This window comes from Amblyraja radiata, chromosome 2 (assembly GCF_010909765.2).
Source record: "Amblyraja radiata isolate CabotCenter1 chromosome 2, sAmbRad1.1.pri, whole genome shotgun sequence".
Lineage (NCBI taxonomy): Eukaryota > Metazoa > Chordata > Chondrichthyes > Rajiformes > Rajidae > Amblyraja > Amblyraja radiata.
In genome coordinates this window covers 7,669,584-7,683,244 of record NC_045957.1, presented here as the reverse complement: position 1 = coordinate 7,683,244, position 13,661 = coordinate 7,669,584, and the positions used below count along the sequence as shown (strand labels likewise).

General features: G+C 46.5%; 1 protein-coding gene and 1 long non-coding RNA gene across 2 annotated transcripts in view; one reads left to right on the top strand and one right to left on the bottom strand.

Annotated features, from left to right (window-relative positions):
* Positions 1 to 13,661, bottom strand: part of adck5 (aarF domain containing kinase 5) — a 74,413-nt gene that overhangs the window by 27,560 nt on the left and 33,192 nt on the right. The window contains exon 4 of the mRNA XM_033041654.1: positions 12,990 to 13,065. Coding sequence (XP_032897545.1) covers positions 12,990 to 13,065 — 76 coding nt within the window. The remainder of the gene's footprint in view (positions 1 to 12,989; positions 13,066 to 13,661) is intronic.
* Positions 5,966 to 13,661, top strand: part of LOC116986284 — a 16,399-nt gene continuing 8,703 nt past the window's right edge. The window contains exon 1 of the long non-coding RNA XR_004415449.1: positions 5,966 to 5,975. This is a non-coding gene — a long non-coding RNA (uncharacterized LOC116986284). The remainder of the gene's footprint in view (positions 5,976 to 13,661) is intronic.

Genomic DNA, 13,661 nt, shown 5'->3' with positions numbered 1-13,661 from the left:
AAAGTTTTTTGTTGCATGCTATCCAGTCAACGGAAAGACAATGCATGGTTACAATCAAGCCCTTCACAGTGTACGGATATCGGATAAAGGGTATAACATTTGGTGCAAGATAAACTCAAAATGTCGGATTAAAGTTTCCAGTGAGGAAGATGAGATGTCAGGACCGCTCTCCAACTGGTGATAGGACAGGCACTGTCCCAAAATCTGGAGGTGTCCGTTTTGAAACTTCTGTTCCTCTTACCTAATGGGAGAGGGGAGAAGAGGGAGTGACCGGGGTGACACTAGTTATTATTGATTATGCTGGTGAAGTGTAGATGGAGTCAATGGAAGGGAGGTTGGTTTGCACGATGCTCTGGGCTGTATCCACAACTCTGCAATTTCTTGGAGCTGTTCTCAAACAATGCTGTGGTGCATTCTGATAAAATGCTTTCCCATTAACACAATAACATGCAAACAAATATACAATAATCTATGATATAATAGCACTAATACTAGGTTACAATAATGCTAAACCAAAGTCTGTAGTGCAGCCATAAGGGCTGGAGTCCACAGAAGATCCTAATGCTGATGTAGTAGTTAATGCTGTGTTGCGTTCAAGAGCTTGATGAAGCTGCTCTTGAGCCTGGCAGCCATGGTTCTCTGTTCCTGCACCACTTTCCCAGTGGTAGTGTTGAGATGAGAGCGTGGCCAGGGTGGTGTGGATCTTTGAATCCAGAGTTATGACCCTGCATTATTCACCCACTTTATCCTCTGACCATTTGATCACTGGATGCCTGTTGCTGCTGTGGGTTTGCAACAGCCTAGCAATAGTAAGGGGCTCTCACAGCGGCAGGTATCAGTGATCTATTCTAAAGGGGAAACGGCCCTGCCCGTGGCAATCTCTATCCATTCATACCTGATTGTACCAGGTGAATGACGGTGGTTCTGTGAGGAGACACCGCTCCCCTCTCGTGGAACAGAGCAGCCAAAGATGGACAAGAGGAGCAGGTTCAGGAGGAGCAATAGCCAGACTGGTGCAGTGGGACTTCTGTAATAAGATGGCTTGGGATGAGTGGATGAGCAGGATGACATGAATATCCTGGAGAGAGGCAGGCATTTCAGCTCATCATGTTTATGCTGACCATCAAGCACCTGTTTCCACACTAACTCTAACTCAAATCCCCATCAGCTCCCCACAATCTATCACCTTACCTACTCACTGGGAAAAATTACAGCAGCCAATTAACCTGTCAGCCTGCAGGAGGTTACCAGACAGCACCCAAATAAAATCCACCGGGCATTTAAGAGAGTTTTTGGTAGGGACGTGGATATGGATTAAACACAGGCAGATTAGTTTTGGTTTTGGCATCATGTTCAGCGGGTGACATTATGGGCCGACTGGCCTGTTCCAATGCTGTTCTATTCTATGTTTGGAGGGATTAATTTGGGAAAGGCTGGTGATGTTTTCCCTAGAGCAAAGCTAAGGGGTGAACTTGAAGTGGTTTCTAAAACCATGAGAGGTCAAGACAGGACAGACAGTCCCAACCTATTTCTCTGCATAGGAGTGTCTAAAGCTTGGTTAAAATCAAAGGTAGACACAAAATGCTGGCGTAACTCAGCGGGTTAGGCAGCATCTCTGGAGAGAAGGAATGGGTGACGTTTCGGGTCGAGACCCTTCTTCAGACTGATGGGTGAGAGGAGAAAGGTTTAGGTGGGATCTGAGAAGCATTTTTTCTCATAGGTGGTAGAGGCAGGTATAACATTTAAACCAACTTTTGTACAGGTACACGGATAGGACAGGCTTAGGATGAAATGGGCCGACTGCAATTAAATTAACATGGCGTCATGTTCGGCACAGACATTATGGGCCGAACAGTCTGTTCCTGAGCTGTACTGTTCTATGTCTGAGGGAGAACAGTCATGATTCGAGTCATGGTTGAGGGTTGAATCTGGGTGGCCTGTGCTGTGAGACCGCAGTTCTCCTTACTGTGCCACTGTGCCGCCCGCTCCTCATCAACCATCCACCGCTGAGCTTTCGGGGAGCAGTGACAATGACTTAACTCTTCCTGTGCTTCTGTGCAGATCTACCAGCTGCCCGACTGGCGCCTGGTTTTCCTGGTGAAGAACTTCCCAGTGGGTCAGCGTGTGCTGGTGGACAGCTCGTCTGGGCAGCACGTCACCCAGGGGGAGATAAAGAAGGAGGAATTTGCCCGGCTGACGGAGATGCCCGCTGTGAGAGAAGTCCTGTTGGTGGGGCTCGGCAATAGACAGACGAGGCCTTTCCTCCTGGTAAGTGCTGGTGCTGTGAACGTACGTCTCCTCGCGCGCCTGCCTTGAAAATCGTCGTAATTCGCTGCTTCATGCACCATGAAAATCAAGGAATCTGCAGATGCTGCACATACTGGAAACTCTTGGCATGTGTTGGTTTAAATGTTATACCTACCTCTACCACCTATGAGAAGAAAAGAATCCTCAGATCACATTTAAATCTTTCTCAGAGGTCAGCAGCATCTGTGGAAGGAAAAACAGTTAAAGATTCCCATCCACGACCTTTCTTCAGAAATAAGGAAAGAGGAGAACAAGTTAGTTTTGGATTGTAGAGAGGGTGAGTGGCGGTAGTCCATGCTATATGACTTTATCTACAACAAAGGGAATATCTCTGCAAAGATGAGAGCAAATGAGTGAATGTTGAAGCTGAAGATGTGCTGGCTGTCCTTTCACCATTTGCCTCCTAGGGATGCAAACAGCGTTTTCAGGTAAAGCACTAATTCAGATATAAGGAACTGCAGATGCTGGTTGACAAATGTAGATGCTCAGTGCTCAGTGGGTCAGGCAGCATCTCGAGATGATGAAACATAGAAACATAGAAAATAGATGCAGGAGTAGGCCATTCGGCCCTTCGAGCCTGCACCGCCATTCGATATGATCATGGCTGATCATCCAACTCAGTATCCCATCCCTGCCTTCTCTCCATATCACCTGATCCCTTTAGCCACAAGGGCCACATCTAACTCCCTCTTAAATATAGCCAATGAACTGGCCTCAACTACCTTCTGTGGCAGAGAATTCCACAGATTCACCACTCACTGTGTAAAAAATGATTTTCACATCTCGGTCCTAAAAGACTTCCCTCTTATCCTTAAACTGTGACCCCTTGTTCTGGACTTCCCCAACATCGGGAATAATCTTCCTGCATCTAGCCTGTCCAACCCCTTAAGAATTTTGTAAGTTTCTATAAGATCCCCCCCTCAATCTTCTAAATTCTAGCGAGTACAAGCCAAGTCTATCCAGTCTTTCTTCATATGAAAGTCCTGACATCCCAGGAATCAGTCTGGTGAACCTTCTCTGTACCTCTATGGCAAGAATATGGCAATGAATAGGTGATATTTTGGGGCTGGACTAATTGAAGGATGTGCTGGCCCAGAGGAGATCTACGAGAATGATCCCAGGAATTAGTGGGTTAATATACGATGAGCTTTAGACGGCACTGGGCCTCTACTTGCTGGAGTTTAGAAAGATCAGTGGGGACCTCATTGAAATATACAGAATAGTGAAAGGCTTGGATAGAGTGGATGTGGAGAGGATGTTTCCACTCGTGGGAGAGTCTAGGACTAGAGGTTATAGCCTTAGAATTAAAGGACGTTCCTTTAGGAAGGAGGAAGATTTTCTTTAGTCGGAGGGTGATGAAACTGGAGTTTATTGCCACAGAAGGCTATCAATGGATATGTTTAATGCAGAGATAAATTCTTCTTGAGTACAGGCGTCAGGGGTAATGGGAAGAAGGCATTGGCATCTCTATGTCGAAGAAGCCAAAAGCAGATTTAGTGAACTCTTTCATTACTACAGGTAATTCCAATACCTCACCTGATGTTTCAAGCATCTTCTGTGTTTATTTCAGATTTCCAGCAGATTTTTGATTGTGATTCACAACATTTCCTCTTCACCAATGCTCTAGCCTTATTGTTCGCCATTTTGCTAAAACTCTGCTGTTTCTGCCATTTAACCATTCCTTTTGATTCTTTAACCTGGTTTAGTTCATCTGCAATCTGAGAAAAGAGCAGCTACGTTGCAGAATAAGGGGAGGTGACAGTCTAACAAATGCAGTGGTATTTCCAAGATAAGATTAGCACTGACTCCCTGGTAAAGCAGCTCAAGGAACAGATAAATAACCTTTGCAAGATGCAAAAAGCTGAGGTAATCTAGCAGGTCAGACAGCATTTCTGGAGAAAAGGAATAGGTGACGTTTCGGGTCGAGACCCTTTTACAGGCCCTTCTCGACCCAAAACTTCACCTATTCCTTTTTTCCAGAGATGCTGCCTGACTTGCTGAGCTACTCCAGATTTTTGTCTGTTTGGTTTAAACTAGTATCTGCAGTTTCCCCCTACACAATAACCTTTGCAACTTGTCGGCTGCAGGTTCACGTGGAACAGGAGCTTTTGATCTACGAGGCCTTTTCCTACGATGCACAACAAAGTCAGAACAACCTGAAAGTTCGTTTTAAAAAGGTATGTAGCACCATTCCTGCAAAGGTGTTTCGCACTCACACTGGTGTCCCAAATTTTCAATGATACGCACTTGTTTTATTATTTAAAACCGGTCTCAAGATTTAACATAGAACAGTACAGCAGAAGAACAGGTTCCTCGACCTACAATTTCCACCCCGAACACGATGCTAAGTTAAACTAAGCTCACCTTGCACGTGATCCATATCAATCCATTCCTGCATATCCATGTGCCTATCTAAAAGCCTCTTACATGGCATTGTCGTATCTGCCTCCACCACCACCCCTGGCAAGCACGTTCCAGGCACCCACCACCCTCTGTGTAAACAAAGAAACTTGTCCCATATGTCCTGTAGACTTTGCCTTCTCACCTTAAAACTATGACCCTCTGGTTTTTGACATTGTGAGCCAAGGACACTGTTCCTCTGGTAGATACAATGCTGGAGTAACTCAGCGGGTGAGGCAGCATCTATGGAGAGAAGGAATGGGTGACGTTTCGGGTCGAAACGTCACCCATTCCTTCTCTCCATAGATGCTGCCTCACCCGCTGAGTTACTCCAGCATTTTGTGTCTACTTTCGATTTTATCCAGCATCTGCAGTTCTTTCTCACAGATCCTGTTCCTCTGTTGCATTGTGCTATGTTTGATGTTTCCACACTTTATGAAGTATTCAACTAATTTTGAAGCATTTTTGGAGAGGCGCCACATAAGTACATTGTCTTTTCTTGTACATAAATCCTTGTAGTAGAGTACCTATTTCAGTCTCTTTTTTATCCCTTTCGCTTTGCTTTTCCAGATACCTGTTCCAAATTTAATTTTCGTGCTTGCAACTTCCTCCCCTGCAGGCTTTGAAATCGTAATTTGGTTTTGGTCAGCTATCTTTACTGCTGGACCCATAAGGTTGCCCTTGTCCCGAGGGGCAATATTTGGCCAGTGATGAGCGACAACTTGATTTCTTCCCCAGGTGCCACATAGCATAAACTTCAGAGAGAAGAAGCTCAAACAGTCCAAGAAGGAGAAGAAGGTTGAGTCGGCCACGGGCGAGGAAGTGATCGTTGCAAAAGCACGGGTTGCTCGCTTCCGCTACTTTGAAGATATATCTGGATACTCGGGGGTAAGAGATGTTGCAATCAGTACACCCTTACTTTTAATGTATCCATCCTACAGATATTTTAACCAGAAGCCTAATACCAGAATTAGAGTGCATAAATCCTATGTTATCTGAGAAACAGGGTGCCTGAGGAGCTGTCTGCCTGGCCTCTGGAGTTCTGTTCTGGGTGCTGCACCGAAGGTTTCATCTTATCATCTGTAATGCTTTCCTCCCTGTGATGTAGGTTTGTTTGCCCAATGCTGCAGTTGCTATGAAACCGTACTATGTTGAAACCGTACCGTGATGAGCTTTGGATAGCCATGTGGCCACAAGAGGCACAAGGCATCTTTCTTGATCTGAATTTTGAGAATCTTGCCACTTTTTTATGATAAGTTTAATAATGTGTGTGCAGTTGAATAGAAAGTCCCAAAGATCCTGCTACAATGTTTGGGAAAGAACATTACGAAGAGGAGCAGGACAAGGCCATTCGGCCCACTTACAGTTGCTCCCCCTTTAAATACGATCATGGCCAATCTTGTGCCTCAGCACTAACCTATTGTGCATGTCCCTTACAGTCCACGATTGAGAAGAGGCAGCACGGTGGCGCCGTGATAGAGTTGCTGCCTTACAGCTCTTGGCAACGAGGGAGATCAGGGTTCGATCCCAACTACGGGTGCTGTCTGCATGGAGTTTGCACTTTCTCCCCGTGACCTGCATGTGTTTTATCCGCGATCTTCGGTTTCCTCCCACACTCTAAAGACTTACAGGTTTGTAGGTTAATTGGCTTGTATAAGTGTAAATTGTCCCAAGTGTGTGTGTAGGACAGTGTTAATGTGTGGGGATTGCTGGTCGGTGCAGACTCGTTGGGCCGAAGGGCCTGTTTCCCTGCTGTATCCCTAAATTAAACGAAATGAGTCTTTAGCGATATACAGCGAGGAAACGGGCCCTTTGTACACTACCACTGTCCTACACACTAGGGACAATTTACAGTTTTACCGAAGCCTATTAATCTACAAACCTGTATGCCTTTGGAGTGTGTGAGTAAATCAGAGCACCCAGAGAAAAGCCACGCAGTCACAGAGAGAATGTACAAACTTTGTACAGCCAGCACCCGTATTCAGGATCGAACCTGGGTCTCTGGCGCTGTAAGGCAGCAACTCTACCGCTGCGCCTCCGTGTCACCCCTATTCTCCTCATGATTTTATACACCTCTAAAAGATCAGCCCTCTGCCTCCTGCGCTTATTATCTTACTGATTGCAGGTGTCAGGACTCTGAAACTTTGACCAAGGAAGCAGCAGCAAATCTCTGTGAAGTTCCGCTCATCCCCGTATGGTTCCAAGACCCCGCCACACAGTTGCACGATGGAGGTTCTGTAGCGCTGCCGTCGGAGTCAATGCTTGGTTAACGTGCCCTCTGTCTCAATCCTAGGTGTTCATCTGCGGACCCTCCCCGCACTGGCTGTTTATGACCTCGCGAGGGGCGCTGCGTCTGCACCCCATGACAGTCGACGGGCCCATCGAATCCTTTGCCCCCTTCCACAACGTCAATTGCCCAAAAGGCTTCCTGTACTTCAACAAGCAGGTATGGAGGAGAGCCCCAGCTCTACTTAATGCTGACCCACCAAAAGAGCAACCTGATCTTCTCTGAGGAGCCACTCGCATGCAGACCTGCCTGTGGAGGCTGGAGTTTGTGTTTTAAGTGAAACCTTTCTCCTTGTTGACCTCCTCAACATGGGAGTCGTAGCCTCGGATCTAAAGCTCCATTGACCATGCTGATAATGAACCAGGAATGACCCGTCCTACACAGCTGGAAAGGGTGCAGTGAAGTTTTACGAGAAGATAGTGCCAGGATTTGGGGGCGTGAGCTATTGGGAGAGGTTGGGCAGGCTAGGACTTTATTCCTAGGAGCACAGGAGGCTGAGCGGTGAACTTATAGAAGTGTGTGAAATTGTGAGGGAAGTAGATCAGATGAATGTGTGTAGTCTATTACCCAGGGAAGAGGACATAGATTTAAGGTGAGAGGGGAAATATTTAATAGAACCCAAACGTTTTCACACAGAGGGGGGTGGGTATATGGAACAAGCTGCCAGAGGAGGTAGTTGAAGCAGGTATAATAACATCTAAAGGACTCTTGGACAGGAAAGGTTTGGACGGATACGGACCAAATTCAGGTACATGGGACTAGCTTAGATGGGGCATCTAGGTCAGCACGGAGAAATAGGGCCGATGGGCCTATTTCTGTGCTGTTTTTTACTCTGACTCTGTTACAGTGTGTGTGGTCCAGTTATACGTTAACCTGTTGACCTTTCCCTTCAACCTTCCTGACGCTTTGGTCTTGTGAAGCGTGGTGATGCATTTGGCCTTCAGAGCCTATTACAGGGCCCTCCATGATGTTTGGGACAAAGACCCATCATTTATTTATTTGCCTCTGTACTCGTGTACAAAACAATTTGAGATTTGTAATAGAAAAAATCACATGTGGTTAAAGTGCACATTGTCAGATTTTATTAAAGGGTATTTTTATACATTTTGGTTTCACCATGTAGAAATTACAGCTGTGTTTATACATAGTCCCCCCATTTCAGAGCACCATAATGTTTGGGACACATGGCTTCACAGATGTTTGTAATTGCTCAGGTGTGTTTAAATGCCTCCTTAATGCAGGTATAAGAGAGCTCTCAGCACCTAGTCTTTCCTCCAGTCTTTCCATCACCTTTGGAAACTTTTATCGCTCTTTATCAACATGAGGACCAAAGTAACACCTGTCCGGCAGAACAGAAACACTCTTCAGGAGTCAGGTGTGGATTTGTCAATTACCATTGTATGCAGAAGACTTCATGAACAGAAATACAGAGGCTACACTGCAAGATGCAAACCACTGGTTAACCGCAAAAATAGGATGGCCGGGTTACAGTTTGCCAAGAAGTACTTAAAAGAGCAACCACAGTCCTGGAAAAAGGTCTTGTGGACAGAAAGATTAGATGAAGATTAACATATTAGAGTGATGGCAAGAGCAAAGTGGAACTGCCCAAGATCCAAAGCATACCACCTCATCTGTGAAACACGGTGGTGGGGGTGTTATGGCCTGGGCATGTATGGCTGCTGAAGGTACTGGCTCACTTATCTTCATTGATGATACAACTGCTGATGGTAGTAGCATAATGAATTCTGAAGTGTATAGACACATCCTATCTGCTCAAATTCAAACAAATGCCTCAAAGCTCATTGGTCGGTATGTTCATTCTACAAGACAATGATCCCAAACATACTGCTAAAGCAACAAAGAAGTTTTTCAAAGCTAAAAAATGGTCAATTCTTTAGTGGCCAAGTCAATCACCCGATCTGAACCCAATTGAGCATGCCTTTTATATGTTGAAGAGAAAACTGAAGGGGACTAGCCCCCAAAACAAGCACAAGCTAAAGATGGCTGCAATGCAGGCCTGGCAGAGCATCACCAGAGAAGACACCCAGCAACTGGTGATGTCCATGAATCGCAGACTTCAAGCAGTCATTGCATGCAAAGTATATGCAACAAAATACTAAACATGCCTACTTTCATTTACATGACATTGCTGTGTCCCAAACATTATGGTGCCCTGAAATGGGGGGACTGTATAAACACAGCTGTAATTTCTACATGGTGTAACCAAAATGTATAAAAATGGCCTTTATTAAAATCTGACAATGTGCACTTTAACCACATGTGATTTTTTTCTCAAATTGTGAGTACAGAGGCAAATAAATAAATGATGGGTCTTTGTCCCAAACATTATGGTCTGGCTACCACGAATGACTGTTGTGTATCTATTTGTGTGTTGCTGCTCTAATCATCCTGTAAAGCTGCTGCAAATAACAATGTGATTGTTCCGTTCTCGGTACATGTGACAATTATACACTATTGCCGCTTTTCTCATTGCCAGCCTTTCCCCTTGTTCTAGGGTGACCTTCGAATCAGCGTGCTGCCCACCTACTTGTCCTACGACGCACCGTGGCCTGTCCGAAAGATCCCCTTGCGCTGCACAGCACACTACGTATCTTATCATGTGGAAACTAAGGTAAAACGCTATTTCAAATCAACGCTTTATTGTCACATATAGCTAAGTACAGTGATATTCTTTTTTTGCATCCAGGCCTGTGACAATCCTGCTGTACATTGGGCACATTCATACATTTTGGGTGCCAGGTTTGACCTGTTTGGTTGACCCACTTGAAATAATATATAGTGTCAGAGTTGGACAACACTAATAACATGACATGGTGTCACTCTGTAACTTTACGATATAGGTGGTAGATGCAAGTTCATGAGTGATAGAGCAGAATTAGGTCATTCGGCCCATCAAGTTTACTCCACCATTCAATCATGGCTGATCTATATTTCCCTTTCAACCCCTTACTCCTGCTTTCTCCCCATAACCCCTGACACCCGTACGAGTCAAGAATCTTATCAATTTCTGCCTTAAGGCCCTGTCCCACGATACGAGTTCATTCCAAGAGCTCTCCCGGGTTTGCCCTGAATCGAACTCGGAGATTTACGGTAATGGCCACTCATCGGTAATCGGGGCTCTCGTGGACATTTTTCAACATATTGAAAAATCTACACGAGTCTTCCCGTGCTTACCTGCCGTTTGCGAGTCTTCCCGAGTACCTGCCTTTAGCGGTACGAGCCGCTAAGAGACGCCCCCGAGCTCCGACGTACCCGCTACGTTCATTCTCCGTGCTTACCACGAGTTTGATTTTTTTTAAACTCGGGAGAGCTCATGGAATGAACTCGTACCGTGGGACAGGGCTATTAAAAATATCCATTGACTTGGCCTCCACAGCCTTCTGTGGCAATGAATTACACATTCACCACCCTCTGACTAAATAAATTCCTCCTCATCGCCTTCCTAAAGGGTACATCCTTTTATTCTGAGGCTATGGCCTCTAGTCTTAGACTCACCCACTCGTGTAATACATTTTGTTTCCCAAATGTATCTTTGATCAGTTTCCACATATTGGTCAAATACCTAATGCTAGAACAGATGTAGATGCAGCAGCCAGGGATACAAGAGATAGCAGAGAGTGGTGAATCGTGTTTCTTTTACCTCGTTATGCTGGTTGAGGTATTTGGGAATGTCCAGCTTGCTTATGTTTATTATGGTCACGTCCACCGAGGTACAGTGGAAATCTTTAGTTTTCAAGTACAATGCGTAGATCGAAGGAGAAGAGAGAGAGAGTGCAGAATATAGTTCTCAGCATTGTAATGTAACAGTTCCATAGACAACTACAGGTGCACAACCTTTATCCGTAGATCCAAATAACGAAAACCTCCGAATAGCGGCCATTTTTTCGGTCCTTGAAGAAAGGTCCTTGAAAATGTTCACCGAGGGCGGCCCGCAGAGGTGACAGCGGAACCTCCGGTCGGTCCTCGAAGAAAGGGGAACTAAATCCCCATTCATAAAAGAGAAGGTGAGGGTATATTGCGCGGGAAGGTTAATAATTGACAATATGCTGCTGCCTGCCCGCTGAGTTAAAAAGTTCCCACGGTAGACTCACGATACACTGAGTCTACCGTGGGAACTTTTTAACTCAGCGGGCAGGCAGCAGCAGATTGTCAATTATTAACCTTCCCGCGCAATATACCCTCACCTTCTCTTTTATGAATGGGGATTTAGTTCCCCTTTCTTCGAGGACCGACCGGAGGTTCCGCTGTCACCTCTGCGGGCCGCCCTCGGTGAACGTTTTCAAGCGCAAGCACGGAGATCCCAGACACCCACAGCCAACAGCAGCCCAGCCCAGCCCCGCTCCAACTCCAGAGGAAAACTGCAAACTGGCCGGAGACGTCAGGACCACCAGAAGCCGTTCCCCGAGCTGCGCCCCCTCATCGGGACACCGACCCCCAGGCCCACTGCAAGCACGGAGATCCCAGAGACCCACAGCCAGCAGCAGCCCAGCCCCGTTCCAACCAAAGATCTTTGGTTCCAACTACAGAGGAACCTGGGTTGCGGATGACGGGGCGCAGCTCTGGGCGTCGTAGGGGCCCATCGGGGAGCGGGTTCCTGTTGGTCCTGACGTCGCCGGCCACCTGCCATCCTCCGGGAACTGTACCACCCTTGCAGGAGAGTGGGGTTGTTTGCAGTTGCAGAGGGAGGGGGCAAGGGCGGTACAACTCCCAGTCTCAGCTCCAGTCCAGGGGGGTGGCCGGAGACGTCAGGACCAACGGGACACCGACCCCCAGGCCCACTGCAAGCACGGAGATCCCAGAGACCCACAGCCAGCAGCAACTCCAGCCCAGCCCCGCTCCAACTCCAGAGGAACACGTAGGGGCAGAAGCTGATGGTGTGCAAGGTACGTCTTGTTCTTGGGGTGGCGGATGAGGGGGCGCAGCTCGGGCTGTGGGCAAACTGCCACTTGTCGCCGTAGCGGCCCATCGGGGAGCGGATTCCTCTGGAGTTGGAGGGGGAGGGGGGTATTGTGCTGTTTGATCGCCCCCTGCTATCCCAGGGACAGGGAGACACAACGGCTTTTTAGACTGGTGGGCAATCACTTCCAAAGTTCTGCCCACACAGTCAGTACACCTCTCCTACACTGCATTTCATACAAACATTTATTCTGCAAGAAAAAACTACATTGAAGACACAAACTCGCGACCGAGTAACTGCCAGGATCGAGGCGCAAACTAGGCCGCCTAAGGGCATGTAGCCCCACTAGGGTGACATGAGTGCGAGAGGTGATTCAATGCTGCGGGCACATTTACAAATTCAGGAATTCATTCAACACGCTGCATTTCATACAGACATTTATTCTGCAAGAAAAAACGACATTGAAGACTCAAACTCGCGACCGAGTAACTGCCAGGATCAAGGCGCAAACTCGCGACCTTGCGGATATGAGCCGAGCACTCTACCACTGAGCCAGCCATTAAAATCTACGCTAAAAAAAATTCCATTCCGAAGACCGACAAATTCTGAATTACGAAAAGTGTCTGGTCCCAAGGCTTTCGGATAAAAGGTTGTGCACCTGTAATGGAAACATCCTCTCCACATCCACTCTATCCAGGCCTTTCACTAGTCAGTATGTTATATGACAAAGGGGACACAAGAAACTGCAGGTGCTGGATTGTGGAGAATAAAAAGTGCTGGAGGAGTCAGTGGGTCAGGCAGCATCTGTGGAAGGAGATGGACAGACAACGTTTTGGGGCCATCTTCAGCCTGGAGCATGACAAGCCCCATGAATGCAATGCGCTCTCTTGATTCATCTCCCTAAAGATTCGAATCTCTCTGGTGAATTGGCACTGTGCCTAACGGGCAATGTCCTCTTGCCATTGTGGCACTGTCACAAGAGAAAAGGAGCAAGTGAATGCAAGTCGGACCTTAGACCAAAGAAATGGGGAGGAAATAGGACTTTATTAAATCAACACTGATAACGCTGAAACTTACCTCGTTTACTCCGCGTAGTTTAACATTGATGGTCCACCAGTAATCCACAGAAATTTTTATTCCAATGTAAATAGACCTGGATGGATGGGCAAGAATAGACCAGTGAGGTGAAAAACCTGCTCCAACCTTCAAACATCCTCATTGATTGTTCAGCACATCCAATATTGGGCAGCACAATGCCACAGACCTGGGTTCGATCCTGACATTGGGATCTGTGCATATGGAGTTTGCCTGTTCACTCTGTGGGAGCAGGTGGGATTCCTCCGGATGCTACGGTTCTCCCCCTTTTACCAAAGACATGCAGATGGTTGGTTGATTGGCCTAATGGGCAGGAAGTAGATGGGAAAGTGAGGTAACATAGAACTAGATGATCGATGGTCAGCGTGGACTTGGTGGGCCAAAGGGCCTGTTTCATGCTTCATTTCGAAACTAAACCCTACCCGTGTTCTCGATTCCCCTACGCTGGGAAAAAGACTCTGTACATTCACCCTCATGTTTCTGTGCACCTCAATAAGATTCAAGAGAGTTTATTGTCATGTGTCCCAGATAGGACAATGAAATTCTTGCTTTGCTTCAGCACAACAGAATATAGACGGCATGAATACAGAACAGATCAGTGTGTCCATATACCATTGTATAAATATATACACACATGAATAAATAAAACAGAAA